This window comes from Erigeron canadensis, chromosome 3 (genome assembly GCF_010389155.1).
Source record: "Erigeron canadensis isolate Cc75 chromosome 3, C_canadensis_v1, whole genome shotgun sequence".
In the NCBI taxonomy this organism is placed as follows: Eukaryota; Viridiplantae; Streptophyta; class Magnoliopsida; order Asterales; family Asteraceae; genus Erigeron; species Erigeron canadensis.
The window spans coordinates 43,986,262-44,012,318 of NC_057763.1; the positions used below are offsets into that span (position 1 = coordinate 43,986,262).

The window sequence follows — 26,057 nt, forward strand, 5'->3', positions numbered from 1 at the left end:
AAATCAACAAACTTTCTTGGCTCACCAACAAAAACAGATCCTCCAAATTTATAATCCCTTGGTCCCATTGGAATTCCTTTAATGTGTAGTTTTATTATCTTGTATATTCCCTGACTTTGTATGTTTTATCCTAGCACCTTGGTAGGTTTCACATCAACGAAATTTCAATTTTAATGTTAAATTTTTTAAATAAAAAATCTACTATTTAAATTTTATGATAATTATACAACTATTTAATGCATATTAACTAGCTTTGTTTAATAAAACATAGCAAATAAAGTATAAAAAAAAACATTGGTTTTCAAAAGCAAAAATTTATATAAATGAGGGTATACGATTGTAAGTTGTTTTTTTCCTAAACTGAATTTACTTGGAGATTTGGTCTAACAGAAGTACTACAACTGTAACTTTCACATAACAGAAGGATATAAAATAGAAAGATTAAAGTACAGAGAGACGGCATAAAAGCGCGTCAATCAGAGCTCGATTTGAGGTTGGGGTTTGTTTGATCTCTCTCACATTACATTACATACATATATACATACAGGTAATCTATATCTATATCTGTACATATCATCTGTTACTATATCTATATAAACACACAGACGATCAGTTCGTAATTAGTATTTGATCGCTTAATATAATTGAATAATTATCACGTATTCATCGTCTTTAAACTCTATCTCTTAATTTGATTCATAATTATTAATCTTGATTAAGGTCTGTTATATGTATATATATATATATGTTGTAATTTTGTAGTAATTAGCTTTATCTTTCTGTTATCTTGTTAATTAGTATTGTCTGTGTTGACTTTAGTTTTCAAATCAACTTTAGCATCTTTTTTTTTAGTTAAAGTCATTAAATTTAGACTTAGTTTAAACCTAAATTAGGGTTTTTTTAATTAATTATATATGAACAAGATTTAATTTTTGATATATGTATATACATGAAAGTTGTTGTTGTAGTATGTTGATGGATGCTTGTGTGTGCATAATTGCAGATATATAGAGAGAGATTATTTGGCCACTAATGTTTTTGAGTCGATATCGATATAATACGAATAAAAAGTATAGAACAAATGCCATCACTAAAGATGAAAATGAAGTCAACCATGGGTTGTCTAAGAGAAAAGAATGGTCTTCATGTCTGTCAAAAATCAAGCAAGATATCCAAGAACTCTTTTTCACAAGTCAGAACCTTGCAACAAGAAGCACAGCTCGAGGAGGCTTGTTATATTAACAAGCATCATGGTAATATAGATTAAATTTACCCGTTATACTTGAAAGTTTATCAAAAAAAATGTGAAAGTTTATTCTTTTATGAATATCATATTGGTCGAATGTGAAAAGTTTTGATCTTTTTGATGATTACCTTTTTGTACAGATTCCTTTTGCAGTGAAGCTATTGTGCAGGAACTTAGGTGCAATGAAACCGACTGTTGTGAGCTGCTAGATGAAGAAAGTATTCAGGTTTACTAATTATTTTTCAAATTGACTGTATAGTATAATGCATATTTAGCAAATTCTAATCTTGTAAACCTGACATTTAATAAACAATCTTTTCAATTGATTGCAGGATCATACACAAGACAACTGCTCTTCAAACATAGATACTATATTTTCACCCATTCTAGAGTCTATTGACAATGACGGTGAAGCACTTGCTTCTGATGATAGAGGTAAAAAGAATAGCTCTTCAACATGCCTTCCCCAAAAAGATATCTTCCATTTTTATGTATTCCTCAACTTACACACAAAAAGTTTTGTTCTTTTGTCATCATACCTTTCACAGTTGAGATGATTTTATTAACTGTTGGATCTGCATTATTTCAATTTCACACTACTCAATTAAGAAAACTTGGCTAAAAATGCAACTTGTGAAATGGGCCCAACAGGTTTACAGAGAGTAAAGATTATTATTATTGTAATACTCGGTAGTATTTTATGTGTTAATTATTCAAAGTTATATGAATTTTAAATGTATTTTTGGGTCTACCCGACTCATTTGACCTACTACACAATCCTGCCTGACCGGCCATATTTTTGTTGACATCAACACCAACGGTCTCATTTATTTTATGGTGTCTATACAGGGACTGAAAAGGATCTTGAAGTCCCTTTACTGGGAGATAAAGATAGTGTTGGTAGCAATAGAAACTTTTGTGAATATCAAAGTTGTAATGTGTCAGATTTCTTCATTTCAGACATGACTGTTTCTAGCCCACCCATGGAAAGGGGCTCTTCATATTCAATTACAGAGGCGACGTGCTTGCCTGATTATGGATGTTACGAATCAAACCTATTTTTTGATGATGAATATATGATACTTCCTTTTCTTGAGGATAGTGTCGACACTCGCAATGACCCCGATGACTGTATTAACCACTCAGAAGCCGTCATGGTATCAGAAGAATCAAATTTATATCTCGCAATTCATCAGCTAAAATCCAGCAATCAGGATCCAGATGTTAACCTTTATCCTGATTGGGATCCATCAGAATGCTTGGATCCACAAATGTTCATAAGAAATTTACCCGATCTTTCGGAAGTGGGAACGAATTTATGTCCTGCCACGTTGCCTGGCGAGAGAAAAACAGTTACATTAGTACTTGATTTAGATGGTATGGAACATTTTGGTTTATTTTACTGTGTTTGTTTTCGACTCCAGAAGTGTCAATTTTGACCCATTTAATTACGAATGGATCAATCTGGGTTATTTTATCTCGGGTCAAACAGTAGCTAAAAAGGAAATGGGTCAAGTGGGTCATAAGGTTCGAACCATTTTAAAAGTTTGCCCAAATTGTATTGTTAATGATAGAACCCCATCATTTATTTTGTCCATTAAAAGGTAGGTCAGTTTGAAGCATTACTCCCATAAGATTTTGGAATGAAAATATAGGACTTAATGTGTGTAAGGTCAACCCATCCCGACCGTTTTTGACAAATCAAAAGGTACCTTTTTGATGCGTTACCTGCTATGCGTAGCCCACCAATTTTGCTAACTCCAGTTGACTCGATCTGAGTTATATATTATTTATATTTCACTAACTATGATTTGTTTACTTTGAGCATACAGAAACACTGGTACACTCTTCATTGGAACACTCTGATGATGCAGATTTCACCTTTCCAGTACTAATTGATTCCATAGAGCATACTGTCTATGTGAAGCAGAGGCCTTACCTTAAAGAATTCTTGGAGCGGGTGTCAAAAATGTTTCAAATTGTTGTGTTCACAGCTAGTCAGAGCATCTACGCAAAACAACTTCTGGACATACTAGATCCAGACGGAAAAATCATCTCTCATCGAGCTTATAGAGAATCTTGTACTTTTTCAGATGGCAGTTATACCAAGGATCTAACAGTTTTAGGTGTTGATCTGGCTAAAATTGTCATAATTGACAATTGCCCCCAGGTAATGTTATTGGTAATTGTAATATTACTTGAGGTGGGAAATGTGTGGTCAGGCAGTTTGGTTAACGGGTAAAAGCAAGTAACTGTTGTATGTGTCAGATCAGGTTGATGCAAGACAGTTGACGTTCAAATATGGTTTTCTAAATAATAATTAGCATGTCATTATGACTGCGACCTTTCATTTCAGTAATATTCTAATTTATTGACTAAAATGATTTAGGAGTTTTTTATAATTAACTTACACTTATGGGTGACTTCTGCCTCATTTTGCTTGTTTTGCTTGCTAGATGCTTTTAGGTCTATGCGTTTGACCCATTAGAGGGGGAAAAAAAATCAAATATACCCCATTTGAAGTAAATGGGCTGAAAATGTCACAATATGATAGTATATATATCTGCCTCTAAGCTTTTGACGATCTCGTGACCGTTTGGTGGTTTCAGGTTTTCCAATTGCAAGTGAATAATGGGATTCCAATAAGGAGTTGGTTCAGTGATCCATCAGATTGTGCTTTACTTTCACTACTTCCGTTCCTAGAGATTTTAGCAGATGCTGAAGATGTCCGTCCAATAATTGCCAAGAGATACGGTAACAAGGAATAAGTGCCCCTTGTTTTCATGATTTCACGTGATACCTACATTTTAATTAGATTCCCCTAATATAATTATCTATACAAATAAATCGCTGTTCCTTTCTCTTCTTGATATCTCACTTGGTGTTCTGTCTAATTTATGTCAGATTGTAGCCGCAGAAAATTTCTGTTTTCCAGTGTACAGTTATAGATTCTTTGAAACTGCATACGAGTTGTTCTATGTGAAATATAACTATGGAGTGTGATTTATGTTGATTTTACCCCATGAAATCTTTCTCACATTGTCAACTGTTTTTTTAGAATATTATTATATCTGTGTTTGTCATTGACAATAGATTTTGGACTTTGTCATCATTGAAGGATATATAAAGTAATTGGTTAATGGTCAAACACTTTCCTTATACTGCATATACAACCAAGGCGACAGAGGGAGTTATTAGAAAAAGGCGGTGTTGGTCTTTTAGGTTCTGGAATTCGAAAACCAGTTCAGCATGTTTAAAGGCAGCTCTGCAAGTATGAATAACCTAATGTCTGATTTTCTGTTTTACCCCTTAGAATGACATTTTTTAGGACCCGGATATTGCTTAATTTAAAGTATAGGGTAGACTTCTAGTTAAGAGCGTTACTTGAGGTAGTTTATAACTTATAATATGAGCGTAGGATTAGATTACTAAGTGAGGTTGAAAGGATAAACTTTAGAGCAATTTTTGATAACAAGGTGTAGGATTCTACGAGCCAAGGAAACATTCTTGTGGTGAATGAGTTGCATTATTTACTGTTTGTACATGCCGTATGTGCAGGTGAAGCAAAGATCTTTAATGGATTGATAGCCAAATCCCATTCTGATAGGTATCTTTCTTCTATAATTATTTGCCTACCATAATATGCAAATTCAACTCCTGCTTGTAGCATTACTGTTCTCGCGAGCTGTGGTAGACTTACAAACCTGTCGATTTTCCTTTACTTTTCATGGATATTGACTTCTAACTCGTATTTTCTGTTGACTTTTCGTAGTTTTCAATCTCTCTAGACCCTTTGGGTTAATTTCTGACGTTTTTATTCACTTGTATATTTGAAAGGTAGATTTGTGTCAACTAACACTTGATGTTAACAGGTAGATTAGTGTTGATTTCTGATAGATTCAACGTCTCTAAACCCTTGTGTCAACTTTACTTTTTCTCTTACATGTTTAGGTTCTCACTTCTTCACCTCAATTTTCTGTAACAGGATGTCATATGAATTTTTAATGGTTATGTAATACGTTTAGGTTTTGTATTTGATTTTGTTGTGTGTCGTGGTATTAAGTATTCCATTCTTGTATATGCTACCATATCGTTTGTGTATGTACAGTACACAGTGACTTTTAATTTCTTGAACATTTTAGTCTTTGATTGTAGTTTCTGGCCATGTTATTGGTTTGAAGTTGTGACTTCTGGTATGTATAAGATTATAATAATGGCACAACAGCTTGAGTAAACATGTCTTTCTACCTCTCAGTTTATGTCTAGAGCATTGCTATCGTTTTTCTTTTCTATAACAAATCTTCTATCATGTTCAAAATTGCTACACACGAGCTCATTATCACATATATATTCCCTTTTAAATTCTTTAGCTCACTAATCATGATCTGATTGAACTTTACATTCTAAATCTTCACGTAACAACTAACAAATCTCGTGACTTTCGGTAAGCATAGACTCCTCTTGTACTTTTTCTTCCTCTTAGTGAAAATAACCACAGAAGGTTGTGATTAACTGGTTCGTTCCTATTCGGGCAAGATACTATCATACTAGCTGCTAAATTTGTAGTTCAAGAAAAACATATACAAGAGATTAAGAGGTCACTCGGACTCTCTGCATTGCAAGAACATACATGGTCATACAGTCATTTCGTGTATGCAACCATCCTCCTCCTGGACACTTCTATTGGGGTGAATTTTCAATCCTAAATAGCTGGATCAAAATCGGGCTTTCGAGAATATCTGAACTCTTGATTCACCATAGACACAAGATCAAATGTATGTGCTAATTGGTTGATTGGCTAAAGCATTTTCATCATGGAAGGTACACTATAGATAATCGAGTTGGTAGTCTAATGATAAAATCTTTAGTTTGGGGTTTGCTATCCAGGTTTGAGTCTATCCTTATATTTACGCGGGTGAAATTGGGGGTGGGTCAAAGGAGGGTATTTTCAGAATTCCTGAGTTGCATCCTAGGCGAATTGTGTAGTTTGGGAGTAAAAATATGATAGTCTGCTTCCAAAAAAAAACAAACCCTTTTCTATGTTCAGAGATTTTGTCAAAATGATTAAATATGGGAAGATTATAGTTTCGGGTAGGTTAGTGTTATGAATGACTCAAGGTGCAATCAAACAGTATGTTGCTTCTGAATCCTTTCAACATAACTAATTGCTTGATTACAAAAAAAAAAATATTGATTTAGAATTTTAGATATATGTAGTATTACAAAACGAGAAAAGATGTTTTTTCAAGAAGATAAATTGACCATTGGTTGAGCTTGTGTTTCCAAAAAAGTGAAACTATAGGTTCAATCTTGGGTTTTTTTAAAAACAATATCCTAGTGGACACAAAGCTTACCTGTTTTGACTCTAGGCTCGCAAAGTGAGTCATCTATAATATACTTACTTTTACCTCCATATAACGTCATAAACTCTTACATTTTTACTTTTACATAATAAAGTATCAGTTTTAAGGTTTGTAAGAGGCTAAGAGTTTCTAGCAGTTAACACGCTAAGTCTAGACATAAGTCATCTTCTAAATAAAACGGTAACTCATAAAAAGATGACAACTACGTCTACTAGGAATAAAGGAAAATATGTGCACGACCCATGTTTCCACTTTCCCTTTTTCGCCTTTATTCTCTTTATTGTGGAAGTTGGTATCTACATTACATTTCTTTTGGGTAGTTTATTCTCTAGGTGAGTTTTCGTTTATATGTTTCATGTTATTAGTTTTAAGGTTGTCACAAAGATAGTTGAAGAATAACAAACAAAAAGCTAATAAGTTTGTCACAAATCAGGAAAGCATTAAGATACAATATGAACACCTTTGGTCAAACTCAATTGGCATCACAGTTAAGTTAGATAAACTTGATCATACATTAACAAAGACAAAGTTAGACGATTCTTGATAAGTTTGAAGTTCTCACATGTGTTTCACTGTGAATATGAATATTTATGTATGTGTTATGAGAATTTTAAATGATTAGCAAAGAAAATGCTACTATACATCAATTGTATGATGATAAATTGACTCACCTATATTGTTTTAAACTTGAGACCATTGCATTGCAACACATGTGTGGTGGGTGTTGAACCTTCGATCATCTCCAGTCCCCACCACATTCCAAACTGTTACAAGTGGATAAACATACGTACATTGGTACTAAGCCACTAGTTGGTTTCTATATACATGATTTTATTAAAAAAAAAAAAGAAAATATTCGACAAGATGTCAAAAATTACTACAAAAGACTTAGAATTATCATCAAAAATTTCAACAAAATACCCAAGCGTATCGGTTTGCTGACCAATAACATCGTTTTGCATTCTATTGTAAATGTTGTTGGGTGATCTCTTTAGGTATTTTGTATATGTCATTGGAGATGAGCTTAATATAAAAACAATTGTGATACTAGGATTAAGTTGTGATTTTTTTTTTATGCAGTCATGTGATACTCGGCTTTCAAATATGGTTACTTAACTCTTAAATTTTTTTCGTTTGACCGAATATATTTATGAAAACAGTCTCTCTACCATGAGATTATCTACATCTTATCTCTCTTATATACCGTTCCGATAGGGATTAAATACTGTTGTTATTGTTGTATCTAGATATTGATATATATTATCTAACAAAAGTTATTTCAAATGGTCTAGTTAAAATAAAACAACTATTAATGTAAAACAAATAAAACTCTTTTTTAACGAAAATCATCCTGCATTATGAAAAAAATAGTGCATTAATATATATACTTGTTCGTACCTACTCCCTAGCTTAAACACCTTTAATGCTAGTAAATGATCCAAAAATCAACAATGCCAATCATCTTATAGCATAGAGTGCTATAGACTACGGTCAAACCCTTAGGCCGGAGCCTCACAAATGCGTAGTTGCGGCTTTTGCTTTCTAATTATTTTTTTGATTTGGTCCTTACCAACATCTTTAAAAAGAATTATTAAAATTAAGCTCTGTTTCTGTTGAAGTTAAGTATTCATAAATGGGTTTATGCTAATATAATATGAGTAATGAAAGAAGCTTAATGACATCAAGAAGATGAAATTAAACATGTGGGGACTTGTAGAACATGCTCAATCCTTCACAACAGGTTTACTGCTTTTGCAGCTTCAATAAACTCTTTACCATTCAAATCCCATTTCAAGAAAACATTCACAAGTTTTTTTTAATGAATGTTTTCGAGTTCGAACTGCTCTAAATAAACAATCCTGGGATGACCTCGGAAATTGTTCATCATTTGAGTCTAATTTTAAGAATCTTGTTTCATTCAAAAACCATTTAGACTGCTATATATATATAAGTGAACAGAGGAAAAATCACCCTTTTACCCATTTTGTTAAAAAAAAAAAAATAGAGTTGGGAATGAAAACAGAGGAAGTAACTATTAACAACAACAACAACAATAACATTCATGCTGCAACTTCATCATCATCAGATGGAAGTAACATGAACACAACAAATAGTAAAAACCAGAATTTGGGTCAGTATGGGACTGATGCAAGACTTTTGTCAGAGTTTGAACAGTCAGTTGTATCTGGTAAGTCTTTTAACTACTCAACTTTAGTTGCAAATGCACCGAAATCAGGGGCTGTTGTGGCTGAACATGAAGTGACTGCTTATTTGTCAACTTTTCAAAGAGGTGGTCTTGTTCAGCCTTTTGGTTGTATGATTGCTATAGAAGAACCTAGCTTTAGGATCATTAGTTTTAGTGAGAATTGTTTTAGTATGTTAAGTTTAAGTACCGAAAATCTTAATGATAAGGCCAAGAAAAGTCTGCTTGGAGTTGATGCTAGAACCCTTTTCACTTCTAGTTCTAGGGCTTCTTTAGAAAGAGCTATAGGGTCAAGGGAAATCACCTTGTTAAACCCTATTTGGGTCCATTCTTGGACTACCCGTAAACCATTTTACGCGATTCTTCATAGAATTGATGTGGGTGTTGTGATTGATCTAGAGCCAGCTAACAATAGTGATCCCACATTTTTGCTTGCTGGTGCTGTTCAGTCACAAAAACTTGTGGTTAAAGCGATTTCTAGGCTGCAGTCTGTCCCCGGGGGAGACATCGGGGTTATGTGTGATATGGTTGTTGAAGAAGTCCAAAAGCTTACAGGTTATGATCGAGTTATGGTGTATAAGTTCCATGATGATGAACATGGTGAAGTTGTTTCAGAAATTAGAAGGGCTGATTTAGAACCATATTTAGGACTACACTATCCTGCAACAGACATCCCACAAGCTGCTCGATTTTTGTTTAAACAGAATCGTGTGAGAATCATTGTTGATTGTTTTGCGGAATCAGTTCCTGTGATTCAAAGTCAAGAGTTGAAGCAGCCACTTTGTTTGGTCAACTCTACCCTTCGAGCACCTCATGGCTGCCATGCTGTTTACATGGCAAATATGGGATCTGTTGCATCTTTAGTGATGGCAATTCTTATAAACAACAAGGACTCCATGAAGCTATGGGGTTTAGTCGCCTGCCATCACAGCACACCACGTTATATCCCTTTTCCACTTCGCTATGCGTGTGAGTTTCTAATGCAGTCAATGGGTTTACAGCTCTATATGGAGCTCCAATTAGCCGAACAGAAAGCAGAGAAACAGATTCTCCGTATGCAGACCACCCTGTGTGACATGCTCCTGCGTGACGCCCCTTTTCGGATCATAACTCAGTCTCCAAGTATAATGGATTTAGTCAAATGTGATGGAGCGGCTTTATATTATGAGGGGAAAGTTTGGTTGATTGGTATAACTCCAAATGAATCACAAGTTACAGACATAGCTAAATGGTTATGTAGTGAACACAAAGACTCTACAGGTTTCAGTACAGAGAGTTTGTTGCATGCTGGTTATCCTGGTGCGGTTCTGCTTGGTGATGCAGTTTGTGGTATGGCTGCTGCACGGATTAATTCAAAAGATTTCTTGTTTTGGTTCAGATCGCATACAGAAAAAGAAATCAAATGGGCAGGAGCTAAGCATCATCCTAAGGACGAAGATGATGGTGAGAGAATGCATCCAAGATCTTCTTTTAAGGCGTTTCTTGAAGTAGTGAAAGGTAGGAGTTTTCCTTGGGAAATTTCTGAAATCAATGTGATTCATTCTTTGCAGTTAATTATGAGAACATCAGCTCAAGATGTTGCAGATAATGGCGGTGGTCGTCGTAAAGTGATAAAATATGGTCAAGAAAGTGAGAGTGGAGTTCCAGAAATGGATGAAATTAGTTCGGCTGCTTGTGAGATGGTGAGAGTGATTGAAACAGCATCTGTCCCAATCTTTGGTGTTGATGGGTCTGGTTTGGTTAACGGGTGGAATGGGAAAATTGCAGAGTTGACTGGTGTGCTAGCTAGTGATGCAATGGGGAAATCTTTGATTGATGATATTATTCATGAAACATCACGTGGAGAAGTTAAAGATCTTCTCACTAGAGCTTTGCAAGGTACACATTTGTATCAGAAGTCTAAAATAAGTTGATTACTTTGTCACGGGAACCGTATTTGCTGAGTTATGTCAAGTCTAAAAATAAAAAAGATCATAGAGTGTTGTTAGGTCACCTTGACCCACAGTTAAAACTGGCCATTTTTCATCCGTACCATTTTGACCCTGTACCCAGCCCACATGGCTTTCACTTCTCCGAACAATCATGTCTCAGATGGGCCCTTGCTTAAACTCTTTCTCTAGTGTACTAAACAAACTGCAAAAATAAACTATTGAATATTAGTTCCTATAAGATGACTTAACTTTTAAAATAATCTCCACGGTGGTCACAAGAGGTCTCAGTTTCGAACCTGCCTAAATAACATCTACGGGGTGGCCAGGGAAAGGGTTCATAAGGGGTCACAGGGATACCCTGGTTAGAAGGGTGCATTTCATTCAAACAGACTCGCCGATCTGGGTAATGGAAAACCACCCTCTTTTTGTTCAGGAGATTTTGTTTGACCTCTAAAGTCAAGATATTTTGCATTATTTGATGCAGGTGTAGAAGAGAAAAACATTGAACTGAAACTAAAAAGGGCTGAAAACAACACCATTATATACATCGTGGCTAATACGTGCTCCAGCAAGGACTACATGAACAATGTGGTTGGCATATGCTTTGTGGGTCAAGATGTCACCACTGAGAAAATTGTCATGGATAAATTCATGCGAATGGAAGGAGCTTATAACGCTATTATCCACAGTTTAAATCCCCTAATTCCTCCTCTATTTGCTTCCAATGAAAACGCTTGTTGTACTGAATGGAATGCAGCCATGGAAGAGCTTACTGGTCATATTAGAAATGAAGTTCTTGGGAAAGTGCTTCCTGGTGAAGTTTTTGGAGGTATATGTCCACTTAAAGATCAAGATACTCTGACAAAGTTTATGATTTTGTTATATAAAGCAATCAATGGTCATGAGACTTCAGATATGCCATTTGGATTTTTTAGTAAACATGGAAATCCTGTAGAGGTTCACTTGAGCGCAAGCAAGAGGGTTGATGATCGTGGAAATGTACTCGGCTGTTTCTGCTTTTTGAAGATTAATAAAAGTGATCTAGAGTTTGAGTTGAAGAGTAATAATTTAGCATATATTAGGCAAGAAATTAAGAACCCGTTAAATGGGCTGCATTTCACTAACAAACTTCTTGAAAACTCAGCCATTTCAGAAAATCAAAAGCAGTATCTTGAAACAAGTGGTGCTTGCGAAAGACAAATTGCATCAATCATCGAGCACATGGATATTAAAAGTCTTGAAGAAGGGTAAGTAGGATGTAGCAAAATGAGTGGGTTGAGTAACATGTCAATAACAGGTCTATCATATTGTGTGGGTGAAAGTGGGTCAAAATGTCAAATCAACTTGACCATAAACATTTACTTTTCAGTTTTTTGAAAGTTTTAGTAAATGGTTTGTGTTGGATATGATTATAAAATCAACCCTTTCGTAATTACAAGTAAATGGGCATTTTTCTGCTTGCATGAACCCAGCTTTAACAATAAGATTTATGTTTTTAGGAGGTTTTGCCCTGTTTGGGTTACCCGGGGATGGGAATCCATTTTCTGACTCGGACATAGTGGCCTAACCGGGTTCTTTTTGCCCTTGGCCGGTTCTAGCCATTTCCCTTACCACCGTAAGGGAAATGGCTACTTACCACCCCTAAGATATTTGCCTAGGGTCAAACCTAAAACCTCTCGTGAGGAAACAAGACTACTTGCCACTAGACCACTTGGTGATGTTTTTTTAACAATAAGATTAAACAGGTATATTTCAACTCGAAAGTTCATAAGCAGTGTATTATATTCATAAATGTTAAACCGATAATTGTAATGGAATAACATAATCTGGATCCTAAAAAGCTTGCAGAAGCAAATTTGTGTTTGACCTTAAAAGTGAGATGTTTCTCTGTTATCTGTAATGGTACCCTTTGAAGGTACCAAGTCTGAAAATATTTGTTTTTTCTACAGCAGCATGGATCTGAACTTAGGCGAATTTGTCATGGAGAATATTTTAGATGCGATTGTGAGCCAAGTCATGATCGTACTGAAGGAAAAGAATATCCCCCTGGTTCACGAAATACCTGATCAAGTCAAAACGCTCTCTCTTCTTGGTGATCAAGTTAGGCTTCAGATAGTCTTGTCAGATTTCTTACTCAGCATTGTGAACCATGCACCTTCACCAGACGGATGGGTGGAAATCAAAGTGTCCCCTGGACTCAGGATGATACAGGACGGGCATGAATTAATTCATATACAGTTCAGGTGAGGTTTATAGCTTTCCTTTCTAATTTCCTGCTTGAATAAAAAAGAGCAGTAAAACCACACATGTGAGGGCAGTATCTTTCGATTTATTTAGAAAAGGTTTCTCTAGTTTATCTGTTAACTCAAACAAGTCAAATAAAATTTCTAGCTTGAAAGGCTGTGGGCCAAACAGGTCGAAAGTGTCCCAAAGTGTATCTCTGATGCATATCAAAACATAAAGATAAAACAAAGAAATAATCAAATAAGAGTAAGAATCAATAACGCTAAAGATGACTTGGATAACAATGTGATTAAATCTCTGCTTAAGCAGTTTTTTGAGTTTTCTTCAAGACCTGACCTTAGGCTTACCATTGCATTCTCGTTTGGAGTTCATGTTCTCCCACCATAATGAGGCCTCTTTCTTAAGCTTCAAAACATTAAATAATCAGAACATAGTTAATTGTCGACAATAACTAATATTTCATCATTGTAATTGAAGTTACAGTCGCACATCCAAAAGCCGCTACGTATAAATAAAATTTCGGTAATATTTCTCATGAAATATTTTATTCTCGCAGAATGACTCATCCCGGTCCAGGGTTACCTGTGGATATCATTAGGGACATGTATGAAGAGAGAAAATGGAGTACACAAGAAGGACTTGCTCTAAATCTTTCTAGAAAGCTACTCGGTATCATGAAAGGCCGTGTGCGTTACGTTAGGGATGACAATAAGTCTTGTTTTCTCATTGACATTGAACTTGAAACAAGGAAATGACCATAAGAAAAGTACTCTTTAACAAATAAGAAAATCTTTATAAGATCAACTGCATTATGTTCTAATGTACATAAGCGTCTGTAGATGCTTGTATCCTATTCCAATTTTCACCATGTTGGTGCCTTAGATTACTGAATCTTTGATGTGTAAATGAGTTCAAATTCAATTCACAGTTATGTAAACCTGTACCTTCAATTCCTGTGTTTGTATATAATTTAATGTTCATGGGATCAAATTCAATTCATGTCTATGATGTTACTGAGTTGTTCACAAGTTTTTTTTTAAGTGTGTGATACTTATTAGAGGAAACCACCAGAACAATCATATTTGACATGCTAGTGAACCAAACCCGTTATGTTACAAAAAACATCTTTTGACCCATGACTTCCAATCACGGAAGGTAACTTTTTTCATGGACCAGGAGCTACAAACCAAAAAAGTAACTTTGAAACCAATGAAAGAAATCACAAATTGCAGATCCATCTCACTACTGAAGGACGTGGGTTGTCATTTTTTCATGAATGGCACAGAAATTGAAACTAGGCATCAAATTTAGACAGTTCTATCATATATATGTAGTATCCATCTAATATACATCTCACAAGGTCAAACCCACACCATTGCGTAGCAATTTTGTTCTGCCTCATCCACAAAAAAGGACAACCCACGACTTTCAATCGTCAGTCACATCGGTCAGAGGATGCTTTTGTCATAAATGTTCTTTTAAGATGGGATGGTCACATCGTAATGTGTTACGACTTACAATGGATGGCTCTTTTGATCTCCTCTGTTTATTGTTCCTCCACTACCAGTTTTATTGTCTACCTACAGAAAAGTTACATTTATGATTAATGCTAATATATCTTTATGATCCTTTGCATTCAGAACAATATTTACTTGCATATCCATACCGAGTTCAAAAGCTTGCAATAGTTAATTATGGGGCAAAATAGTGACATCAATCATTTATGACCAAGATTTAATGAAAGAAAACAAAGTTTTGTAGAACATAACAACAATAATAACACTTAAAAATAAAATGCGATGGAAGAGTATAAGCTTTGCCAGCAATCAATCTATGCCTAACTATGCAGAAGGGTAGATGCAACATAGAGTTGGGTGTTTTCGTACCCCCGGTACATTGTCTCACAAATCTAACAACTGAATTGGAACTTATCTGTGTCATTTTTCAAAACATTAAAGTGTTGCTAAAATTCTATGGACATTTTTCAAGTTTGTAATACCTTCTTTCTTCTTTTTTTTTTTTTTCCTTTTCTTGAAGGCAAAGATCCTAAATCATCTGATTAGCCCTTTGGTTTCATGTTTGTTATACTACTTGAAGCATTATTATAGCTTCAAGATTTTCAACTCATTTGGAATAATTGCCATTTTCCAAGTCTACAAGATCCAGTTCGATGAAAAGAACAAAAACTCAAGACAAATTGCCATTTAAGTAACGCAAAACAAAAATTTATGATACACATTATAATAGATCAGGTACAAGTCATTAAAGCACGATAACGACATGTTATACCTGTACAGGGGTTCTACAAGAAACAGATGTTCCTCTAAAACATGAAACCTGCTCATGACAACTAAACAACATTGGAATAGAGTACATAACCAAAAAGAAAAGTAGTTTCCAACTTCAGTTCCCATCGGTTTTTACTACTTAGTAAATACATGAACTAGAAACAGACTCAAAAGTTGAAACACATGATAAGTTAGATCTACTTCCCCACAGGCCCACACTATACAGTTACCCTTATGAGAATCCTTCCACCATGTTTTTACTCGAACAAGCATAAAGTTATGTGCAATAAACATCTTCGTCATCATCAATCTCCCAAAATGAAGAGGCGAAGAACACAAGATTTGACCGGTTTACATATAAGCAAAATGGTAATCTCTTTGATCATTCGCCTCTATTTCAAAAGCCTTAAATTTTCAGATTTTATCTTTCCAAAAGTACACCAAAATCTGCACCTTTGATTTCCTCTACTAGTTATGTACACGATATGTACTGATGAAAGCCAGCAGTCTCAGGTAATAATTATAATTTAGACACTTAACAAGACTGCTGCTTCAACTGCTGTCAACTCTGCTCGACTGGACCATCCTTTGGAGGGCTACCTGATGAGTCTCCCGAGTCTGAACCATTTGACCGATGCATTTGGATGTTTAAACTATTTGACGATAGAGGTTCCTGAAAAATGGTAAGCACAAACACGTAATGTAACAATTATGTTTTCTGGATTCAATTTATATACGACAAGAGGCTTGAGGGTCATGTTTCAAGAAATAAAGATGAGACCCACAAAAGGATAAGTGGGAACAACCAAACAAGTCAAAAGCCTAAAATAACTACTCTGATGAAAAGCGTATAACAGGTCAAAAGCTTAAAATACCATTGCCATCTAGAATTTCGTAGCATAATTACAAGGACAAGAATTATAGCATCATGACAACATTAATACCATTACCATCAAGAATTGTGTAGCATATTTACGACTAGCTTCGATTAAGTTTCTATAAAATAATACCGTACCTGATCAGCAGCCTCTGACCCCTCTGAATGGAAAAGGATAGGGCGGCAACGCTTATCTTCATTCATCAAGCTAGAGTTCTGGAAGTGGGTCACGAGTGCCATCTTTCCTTGGATCCGAGCATAAGCCAAGGAAGCAACTTTTTCACTGTTGAACTTCTCCCATTTTTTCCCATTGAAAGCCTAAACAACTCGCAACAAAAAATGAATATAACTACAATTAAACATTTAAGCCTTCCTTCAGTGATGGGTAAATCACATTTACAACTAAGCCATATCGAATTAACAAAGTCAAAACTAGTCAAAACCTGGTAAAACGGGATGATGTGTGTTGGAGAAAGCATGTTGATAAATGCATAGCCGACATTGCATTTATTCTGCACCAAATGGCATCAAGCTATTTACACATATACACCGAATAGGATACAAAAAAGGAGAAACTGTAGATGTGACAATCTGGGTGGGTTGGGTAACAATGGGTCAAAACAGGTGAAAATTTATACAAACCAGGTTGGATTGACCAAAAAAGCTTTTTGCCCAAAATTTTCTGTAATTACCATGAAAAATGTGATATATACACTTTACAGCATTTCAGTGATAATCTAATATTCCATATGCCACTATTTAGGACATTTTATGCACTGAAATACATTTTGCCTGGTCCAAATGCATTTCCTTTTTTGGCTAACTTTTTAGAGTTTACCCGTTAACCACATAAAAAACACCCCGAACAGGCAAGTAAATGGATGGAGGCCACCTCTTCAGAAGAGCTTCGACTAGAATTTAATGCTTAAAATATTACCTTAAAATCGATGGGCAAGTATAGAAAATCATAAGTACCACTATGATTTTCATCAATCGCAGCTAGCAGCATTTTTGAAGTATACCTGGGGTACAAATAGAGAATCTAGATCAAATCTCTAACTTTATAAAGTACTGAAATTTGTAAGGGTTTTAACGATTAGGTCTTACTTGTTAGGAATGTTTTTAATCATCAAAGTTGTCCTGGTATCTTCCCCACTTCTGATTTTATCAATATCAAGCTGGAACTGTTTCTTGCCATCTGTTTGACTTCCATTTTGGTCAACACGCCGATTGCGTCCGCGCTCTGCCAAACTTTCTGCTATTGTGGGTCCTATCCCCTGGTAATGCCCATTACCAGGAAACATTGGACTGATCCTGGGAGAAGACATGGTACTAAAACTTGAAAAACCATTTTCGACGGACCCACGAGAACTTAAAAAGCCTCTCTCAATATGACCTACACCACCGTATGCAGGAGGGCTCATGAACAATGTTTCAGGAGACTCGTGATAACGACCGAAATGCCCTTCAAAAGGGATCCCAGTTGGAGCAGATGGAGCAGATCCAACATGATGATGCAGATGGTGATGTTGTGATGAACCAAGCAAAGATCCATGACGTCCAGCGATTGGGAACCCATGAGTAGGACCAGAGGGGGCCTTGGATGTGGTAAAGGGGTGAGCCATGGTTGGTGATCGACCAGTGATGGGGAAACCATGACTAGGTCCCTTAGGCTGTTCAGAGTATACATTGGAACTACCCCACAAAAATTGCGGCCCAGATAACGTTTCAATTCCTGAACCAGTTGAGCTCGAACCTCCAAAAGAGGACATGGGTTCATTATACTGACTCAATTTTGAGTCTGGCAGAGAATGAGATTGTTGAAATGCGGGTCCGCTGTTTGAAGTCCCATTGAATATATTTTGTTCAAGATGGCTACGGTTAGTCCTTCCATGATCTTTACCAATTGGTGCTATCTTCGATGGTTGAGGATGCAAGATTGAAGCCAATCCAGGTAAATTGTTGCTGAAAGTAGGACTAATTGAACCCAGGACAGGTGATTTGCTTAGACTTTGTAGAGGACTGTGTTCAATTGGGCTACCAAACTGTGGCCAGACACCTGCTAGGGGAGTATATTGAGTTAATTTGTAAGATGGGCAAACATAATCAACTCAAAACATACTTCTCTCAAGGAAACACACGCACACACTTATTAAAGATTCTACCTGGAGGGGAATTGGCAATTGAGGGGCCAACTTGAAGTCGAAAACTTCGAGCATCGTCCTGATCAAATTCTTGACTCAGTTGTAACATTAGGCTATATTAGAGGAAGCAAAATAAACGTTACGGTCAACAATCAACTAGCACAAGGATAGATGGTAAATGGCTGTCTATTATAATAGGTTAAAGCTCTCGGTAGTAAAGCGGAAACTCTTTCTTTCTTTACTTGCAGGTTGCCTATGACTGCCGTTTTTATCAACAGAATTCTTTGCTCGCAATGAGTGAACTTGTATAAATGGAAGATCTAAAAATAATAACTTAAAAGCACCTTAACAGGAAAGTGCCATTAATAAAAGGAAGGCAAGATCAAGTAATAAAACTTGCATACTTACTTTCGGCGTGCTCCACCAGGACGACTAGGTTCAAGCTTTATGCGTTTCCCAGCTATGTCACTCCTGTTTAGTGATCTAAGGGCTGCTTCTGCAGCTCTAACATCATAATATTCAATGAATTTGTGGTGTCGTTTGTGTGGGGTCTCTCTTATCTGTTATTGAGCAAAAGATCATAAAATTAAAATTCCATGATCCCAAATAGATATGTCAAAGATATGAACCAACAAAACCTGTAACGATGGTTAGTGCGGAAAACAAACATACTGGGGGACATTAATGAGAGAAGCAAGATTACCTCTTTAACCTCGCCATACGCCCCGAAAATTTGAAGAAGATCTTCGCATGAAACTGAAGGATCCAAATTAAAAACAACCAAAGTTCCTTGATTAATATCTTTGTCTGACGGATTATCCTAGTACACAACAAAAACACAGATATGAAAGATACATGAAAATGACCCTAAAACTAAGATTAAGGGAAAAAAGGAAAAAGAAATTAGTTCGCACCTTTGGAATCGAGTAGTGAATATCCAACTTCCTTCTTCGTAGTGGCTTATTTTGTAACGCACGCATAGCAGTTCGAGCAGCACGGATATCATAATAAGATATCATCACAAAGCCCCTGTGCTTACATGCTGTGTACAGAGTTCTAATATCACCATATTGCTACATATCAAACACATTAATACATTAGCAAATGATCACCAGATGACAAGAAAGACAACAAACTCTTACAGGACTAATATTGATCAACTTCTCAACCTAACAGCACTAGATTTTCTTAATGCAAAGGAATCATAGTTTAACCAAATGCAAACATAAACACTGCAGTTGATAAGATGAGCAATTCTAGAGTTCATGGTCTGTTGTTCACCGAAGTTTCCGTGATATCAACTTATTTATGCGCTTAGCATTCGCCCAATAATGTAATATGATAAAAGTATATGTCAGTTGACTTTTCAGATCGAAACACATCTTTTGCTACATTAAAAGCTACAATTTGCAAGTTTTAACAAATTGCCAATTATACGGTCAGTTATCTTACTTAATTCAGCAAACTATAAAGTTTCTTTTAGCATTTTCACATGAATAATACTCCGAATGATTTCGCAACAAAAAATCTAAAGATGAATTTAGTAATCTAAGGTGATACAAATAACACCTGTTACCAATCCAAACCTACAATAACAATCTTCTAAAAACAAACAAATCATACTCTAATAAAATGCAAAATATGAACAATATACTGAGAAATTTTGTACACAAAAGGCCAAGAACATTGTCAATGTTTCAATAATTAGTCAACAATCGCATTTTTTTTAGCAAACTACAGTGTTTGATTCTAGCAAGATCAGTAACTATTTTACCACAGAAAAAACAAACAGAGTGGTTCAAAACTATGGGCTTTACTACAAGAGTAGAGTATATAGTAAAATACTAGATTCTAGTCTAAGAAAGCATAAAAGGATGTCTTTTATCTCCAATCATTGCCAAGTTTAAACATGAGTAAAAAATTACAGTTAAACTGAACAATATGTGGTTAGAATTAGTTACCTCAAATAAAGTTCTAAGTTCTGAATCCTCCACGTTACTATTAATATTACGCACGAATAAAGTTCTTGAAGGATGTTCTCCATACGGATGCTCCCCAGCAACAGTTCCTACTCCATTTGCAATATTATATTGAGACACCCCGTTACCGACGACCCCATCACCCAAACTCACCTTTGAAATGCCCAAATTCAAGTTATCCATGTCAGATTCAAGTTCCATACCGCCACCACTTCCAAAAAGATCATACTCTTCTAACTCATCTGCACGGCTAGTAAAAGCATTGAGGTCAAAACCATCCATTACACCAGCTAAAAGCTCATCTTCTTCGGGTAACAAGTTGCCAATTGCAAGATCTTCTAGCAGATCATTGCCCTCCAATGATTGAAATTCATTTCCTGCATTATTTGGTACAACTGCCAGAAAGGCAAGTGTAAGTATATATCGAACTTTAAATCAATTAAGAAAGACTCGATAGAATTGTGATAAATCAGAAAAATATGTTGGTACTCTTAAAATGATTACTATATATCATTTGGAATACATACACTTCTCATGGGGAAAAACTGGTAATGAACTTGTGAAAAGGGTGGCATCACTTGATGTTTCATTATACGCATCAGATCCAGTTAACATTTCTCTTCCCCTACCAACGGCTTTCGAGTAATTCATTGATGTTATTTTTGAAGGACCTGCCATGAAAAGAAAGCATTTTTCAGTGTGTTTTATTCATTACAAGGTAAGTATATAACATATAAGTCGAGAAGTTCACGTGTACCAAAAGGAAAATGATGTGAAGAATGTTGCATTGCGAAACACTTCTGTCATAAAAGCAAATTTAAGTCAAAATTATCAGTATATGCCAAGAATCAAACAAATCAAGGGTCAAAGTGATCAGATTTAAAGAGACATATAACACGTGTTGTCGTAGGGAAACTTATTAATAATTACACATCCCTGGATAATATCATATGATTACATAGTCATTTAAATATTCACATCAAAAAACAGCCCCTAGATTTTTACCTATCCAAACTTTGAAAGTTTTGCATAATCAATGACCATGATCCAACCAAGTTACAAAGTTTCAACCTATCATACTAGCATTTATTTACATACAAATTATATAAAAACAAAAAAGAGCATTTTACCAATAAAAATAATGATAGTCAACCCCATGGCTAGAACCCATGTGTTCAACCTTATAATGATCAACATACTACAATTACCTTGTAATAATACTTGCATAGTAACATAACATAGTCTTTGCATTTAGATGACGAAGGCAAAAACTTTACGAAAAATATACATAACTAAAAAAATTTTTAAAAAAAAATTAAAAAAATGAAATTCCCATTGACAAGCAATATATAAATACTTAAGTTTGACACAAAATAAAAATTTTATAAAAAAACACAACTATATGATCCACAAAAACCCCAAAATAATATCACAATCAATACAACAAACACAACATGCAAAGCAATTAAACATAAAAAACCACTTATTTCACAATAAATTTCACTAATTTCAACTAAACCCCAATTTCCCACTTCAAGAAAACACAAACCCCAATTCAAAAAATGAAAGTCCAGAACAAAGTATATAAATGATAAATACATATATTTATATAAATGTATGTATACCTGAAAAAAGGTCAAACTTTAGAAGAGAGTGAAGAAAAGGGTGTTTGAATATGAAATTAAAATCAAAATCCCAATTGAATCTGCAAAAGAAGAATCATCTCCGTGATCGGATGGCAGAGAAAGAAAGATAAAGTTTCTTGCTTTTTGGAGATAGAGAAATAGTGGAGATGTATATGTATTGTGTATGTATGTATATTATATCTGTGTGTTTGTGTGTTGTGGGTTTGTGTGTATTATTTATTTTATTGTTTCATTGTAAAAGAAAAGAACAACATAAAAACAGGGATGGAATCTATAGATACAAAAAGTGTATGTATATATAAGTAGAGAGAGAAAGAGAGAAGAAAGATGTGTGATTGGATGAAGAAGTGAAAGAAAGAGGAAAAATAATGGGAATGATTGAGAGAGAGATAAGATTTGTTTTAATTAAACTGTATTTAAATCTGTTTTTGGTGTCCGGATGTTGAAATTTTGCAACATGGAATTACTATTTTGCCCTTTTATGGATATATTTTATTACTCGTAGTATTTTTTTATTTTATTTTATAGTAGCATAGTAGTGTATAGAGCATTTGTTACCATGTGATATTATCCTTTTCGGAATAATTAAGGAACAGATTATTAATAATTGAGTAAATGATGATATGCAACGAAAAAGTTTATCTGATACTCGTAATAAAGTGTATTTATGGAAAAGATATACTGTTCCAAAGGATAATGCAAAGACTTGATTTTAGATTATTTAATTATGATATTGTTTATTGGATAAATTAAGAATTGAAGATATTAACGACACAAATTAAGGAAGTGCTTAAATGGAAATCAACTTCATGGATATCTTATGATGTGATTATCATTCTTGGTTATGAATATTGGACTTATTCCCTGTGATTGACTATTTTTGTTATATGATAATTTTTCTCATCTGTTTTTTATCATTACTTAAATTTAAAAATCCTGTTTATTTATAAAATAAGAAAATAAAAAAAATTAAGAGATGGAGTATCTTGAATTTTGATTTGTTAAACCGTTCAAAGTAAACATGTTGTAACCTTTTTAAGTTGATTAATCATATTTACAAAAGAAAAAATAATTCCTATTTTCAATGATTACAATTGTAACGTATGTTCATGTTTAAATCATTGTGAATTTAAAAAAAATGTACAAAAACATTGAGCAGGCCAGTAGGGTTTTTTTAGTATAGCTTATAATTGTCGGCAAAATGAAAACATTAAACAGTTGATTTGTATTAGATAATGCGAAGCAATGAGTTTGAAAGTACATAAAAGAAAATGTTGATTATCATTCTTATTATGCGTTGACAGTTATAAATGGCGAAACGTTTATATGTTTTAAATTTTCATCAAATATTTTATGTACTTTTTAAATTTTAACTAACAATAATTACTAGTTGTTCATTTGATTTAAATATTTCAATGATTTATATCGATCTTCTAAATAAATGATACTCATTAAAATTCAAAAAATTGCATTTGATTGAGAGAAAAAAGTATAAAATTAAATTTGAAACTCTTAAAGTTTATAATATTATAACATTCTATTAATACTTTATAATATAATAATAATATAATATAAAAATAACTAGAAATGATATGTATATTACATACTTTCATAAAAATTTATTTTAGTGGGCTTGATTTTGGGCTTACCAAAATCAATAAAAAAATTTATTGTTATGTCTTTGTTACTAGTAAACATTTCATCAAATTTAAAAAAAAAAACACACACACAAGTAATATAGATTAATATTTAAAAACAAGTATATGTATCCATCAAACCAATATTTATCAAAATTAAAATAAAATAATAAATGGTTAACTTAGTTGGACCAATTATGGACCATAAGAGTGATAGATAAAGGTAAGGGTGAGCAAAAACCGAATCGGAAAATCAAAAACCGAAAAAACCGAACCGGAAAAACCAACAATCGAACGAAATCCATTAGTTTGGTTTTTATTTTCTAAAAACCGAACGGATTGGTTCGAGTTTCGGTTTTATATGCAAAAAAACCGAACTGAACCGAACCAATTATATTTAATTTATTTTATATTTATATCATATTACATTTATATTTATTACTTATAATTTATAAATATGTTTATATATTTAAACTTTTTGTCTTTTTAGTGTACAAATCTATATAAATTGTATGTTTTAGATGTAAATGTACAAGAAAATCAATTCGTTTTATAAAAGTTATATCAATTTAACACCTAAAAAGTATAATTAGTTAATAAAAAATATCTTTATATTTTAGCTTCTATATCATAGTTTTTTTTGTTAACAATTGAAAATTAAATTTATAACATAATAAACAAAAAAGTTTTAAAAAAAGTTATAAAAAAAAACCGAACAAAAACCGAAACCGATTCAAACCGAACCGAACAAAAACCGAATGGATCGGTTCTGGTTTCGGTTTTAGCCAAAGATCGTCCCAAACCAACCCATACTCACCCATATATAAAGGTGTGTTGATTGGGAAAAAAAGTTTATAAAAAAAATCATAACATGTCTATTTATAATGAAATACGACCACGACTATAGCGAAGATTATTCCAAATTACTAAATGAGAAAATCTTTTTAATGTTGATTTATCATAATGTTTAGTTAATTTTATCAAATTATCATTATCATTATCTCCTAATATACTAAAGAGATACAAACATGACACAAAAAAGTTAATTTATCAAGTGTCTAGCATAGTCAACAAAACCTTTCTAATTTCATTTTTATGTTATCATTCACAAACTGTTTTAGATATATAAAATAAATGGATATAGCTTTTTTTTTTTTAACGGCTAAAATCTTATGTCTACACCTAATATAAATTACACCAAATTCTCCAATTATTTACAATAAACAAGACATGTATTTTAATCAATGGTTCATTATTTTATCTTTTCGAAAGTATTAAAAAACAGTTATTCTACAATCCGTGTTTTTACGCGGATCTTAATATATACTATAAGACAGTTGAACCAATGACTTATTAACCAATCAAATCGTTCAATTTTATCAAATTGATTTTCGCTTATGTCATTATTTAATTTAATTATAAATTAAAAATCTTTATATCATTATCCAAATATATTATTATATTAATAGTTGTAGAAAAAGTCTTATTAATTTACACTTATTTGTTTTTTCATCAATAATTTACACTTTTTAGCCCTAAATACTTAATTTATATTTATTTTTAGCCATCAACTTGAGAGAATTTTTTAAAAACTTTTAATCATTTAATTAATTAATTTTTTTAACATATTAATTATTATCTACAAAATTTTATCAAAAGATAAGATACAATATATGTTTAAACAACATAATTGTATGTAAGATAAGATATAATATATGTGTTCAATGTTCTAGAAGTATATTTTTTTAAATTTGTTTTTAATTACATTTTTTACATTTAAATTTATATATTTAATAATTTATCTTATTTTTAAAATGTTATAAACAATCCGTGTAATCACATCTCTCAATTTTTTCAAATTTTCAATTTTGATAATTGTTATCTAGTTATCAGGTGATTGAAAATAAACCTATTCGTGTTATGGGTCCGCATCATAATAAGGGCATATACTTGAATGTCATGTACATGATCACAAATATGTTTATATTTTAATGCTTAATTATTTTTCATTATAATATCACATTATAAATACAACCTGGTTTCAAACTTTTATATAACAGAAGAATTATTGTAGCATGTGTCTTGTGTAATGACTACGACAAACCTCAACTTGCAAAATATAACACTTTTATGACTTAAATGTATGAAGATTTAATATTAATAATATTGTAAATCTCGTGTCAAGTATTAAACACGAGTCTAAAATCTAGTATAAATCTAGTAATATATAAAATAAATCTTAATTAATGTTGATGTTTTAAGTTAAGAAATTAATAATTGTTTAAGGTCGGATCAGTGTTTATATATTCAGCAAAATAGTTTGAGACTAAGGTGAAATACTCCGTATTAGACACCACACCAAATTGTGTGACAGCAACACAAAACATCCTACTGTATATGTTTTTTGGTTTTTATTTTGTTTTAAAGCTATAGTTGTGGCTCAGAGTATCAATTAACACGTTAGTAAAATGTTAATCGTCCATTAAAAATAATTTTCTT

General features: G+C 33.5%; 3 protein-coding genes across 5 annotated transcripts; 2 read left to right on the forward strand and 1 right to left on the reverse strand.

Moving 5' to 3' along the window:
- Nucleotides 1-456: 456 nt before the first annotated feature.
- On the forward strand, nucleotides 457-4,274 carry LOC122592728 (carboxy-terminal domain RNA polymerase II polypeptide A small phosphatase 2-like). Of its 2 annotated transcripts, none has more exons than XM_043765023.1 (7): nucleotides 457-547; nucleotides 1,004-1,253; nucleotides 1,387-1,472; nucleotides 1,579-1,681; nucleotides 2,096-2,623; nucleotides 3,079-3,416; nucleotides 3,856-4,274. In XM_043765023.1, exons 2-7 carry the CDS (start codon nucleotides 1,082-1,084, stop codon nucleotides 4,012-4,014), a joined length of 1,386 nt encoding a protein of 461 aa, XP_043620958.1. In that variant the 5' UTR covers nucleotides 457-547; nucleotides 1,004-1,081; the 3' UTR covers nucleotides 4,015-4,274. The 2 variants fall into 2 exon arrangements, with proteins under 2 accessions (XP_043620958.1, XP_043620959.1); XM_043765024.1 differs by having other exon boundaries at nucleotides 2,207-2,623.
- Nucleotides 4,275-8,391: 4,117 nt separating this feature from the next.
- Nucleotides 8,392-14,000, forward strand: LOC122593624 (phytochrome E). The gene is made up of 4 exons (XM_043766049.1): nucleotides 8,392-10,690; nucleotides 11,228-11,990; nucleotides 12,693-12,986; nucleotides 13,544-14,000. The coding sequence occupies exons 1-4, from the start codon at nucleotides 8,623-8,625 to the stop codon at nucleotides 13,740-13,742; spliced, it is 3,324 nt and encodes a 1,107-aa protein (XP_043621984.1). The 5' UTR covers nucleotides 8,392-8,622; the 3' UTR covers nucleotides 13,743-14,000.
- A 1,196-nt stretch (nucleotides 14,001-15,196) lies between these two features.
- Nucleotides 15,197-22,228, reverse strand: LOC122593625 (protein MEI2-like 2). Of its 2 annotated transcripts, none has more exons than XM_043766051.1 (13): nucleotides 21,901-22,228; nucleotides 21,033-21,072; nucleotides 20,803-20,946; nucleotides 20,258-20,670; nucleotides 19,211-19,369; nucleotides 19,000-19,116; nucleotides 18,705-18,856; nucleotides 18,318-18,409; nucleotides 17,260-18,211; nucleotides 17,090-17,174; nucleotides 16,596-16,664; nucleotides 16,291-16,470; nucleotides 15,197-15,948 (listed from the first exon to the last, which is right to left on the reverse strand). In XM_043766051.1, exons 2-13 carry the CDS (start codon nucleotides 21,061-21,063, stop codon nucleotides 15,838-15,840), a joined length of 2,505 nt encoding a protein of 834 aa, XP_043621986.1. In that variant the 5' UTR covers nucleotides 21,064-21,072; nucleotides 21,901-22,228; the 3' UTR covers nucleotides 15,197-15,837. The 2 variants fall into 2 exon arrangements, with proteins under 2 accessions (XP_043621986.1, XP_043621985.1); XM_043766050.1 differs by having other exon boundaries at nucleotides 21,033-21,075.
- Between the last annotated feature and the right edge of the window lie 3,829 nt (nucleotides 22,229-26,057).

What these genes read in the sequence shown, in the direction of transcription:
- LOC122592728 (XM_043765023.1), top strand. Translation starts at nt 1,082, where the DNA reads ATGCCATCACTAAAGATGAAAATGAAGTCAACCATGGGTTGTCTAAGA. An exon ending in TTATATTAACAAGCATCATG is followed by an intron (nt 1,254 to 1,386) that starts GTAATATAGATT and finishes CTTTTTGTACAG; the next exon opens with ATTCCTTTTGCAGTGAAGCT. An exon ending in ATTAGTACTTGATTTAGATG is followed by an intron (nt 2,624 to 3,078) that starts GTATGGAACATT and finishes TTGAGCATACAG; the next exon opens with AAACACTGGTACACTCTTCA.
- LOC122593624 (XM_043766049.1), top strand. Translation starts at nt 8,623, where the DNA reads ATGAAAACAGAGGAAGTAACTATTAACAACAACAACAACAATAACATT. An exon ending in TCTCACTAGAGCTTTGCAAG is followed by an intron (nt 10,691 to 11,227) that starts GTACACATTTGT and finishes TATTTGATGCAG; the next exon opens with GTGTAGAAGAGAAAAACATT. An exon ending in TTAATTCATATACAGTTCAG is followed by an intron (nt 12,987 to 13,543) that starts GTGAGGTTTATA and finishes TTATTCTCGCAG; the next exon opens with AATGACTCATCCCGGTCCAG.
- LOC122593625 (XM_043766051.1), bottom strand. Translation starts at nt 21,063, where the DNA reads ATGCAACATTCTTCACATCATTTTCCTTTTG. An exon ending in TTCACTACTCGATTCCAAAG is followed by an intron (nt 19,117 to 19,210) that starts GTGCGAACTAAT and finishes GTTGTGTACTAG; the next exon opens with GATAATCCGTCAGACAAAGA. An exon ending in ACTTGCCCATCGATTTTAAG is followed by an intron (nt 16,665 to 17,089) that starts GTAATATTTTAA and finishes CATTTGGTGCAG; the next exon opens with AATAAATGCAATGTCGGCTA.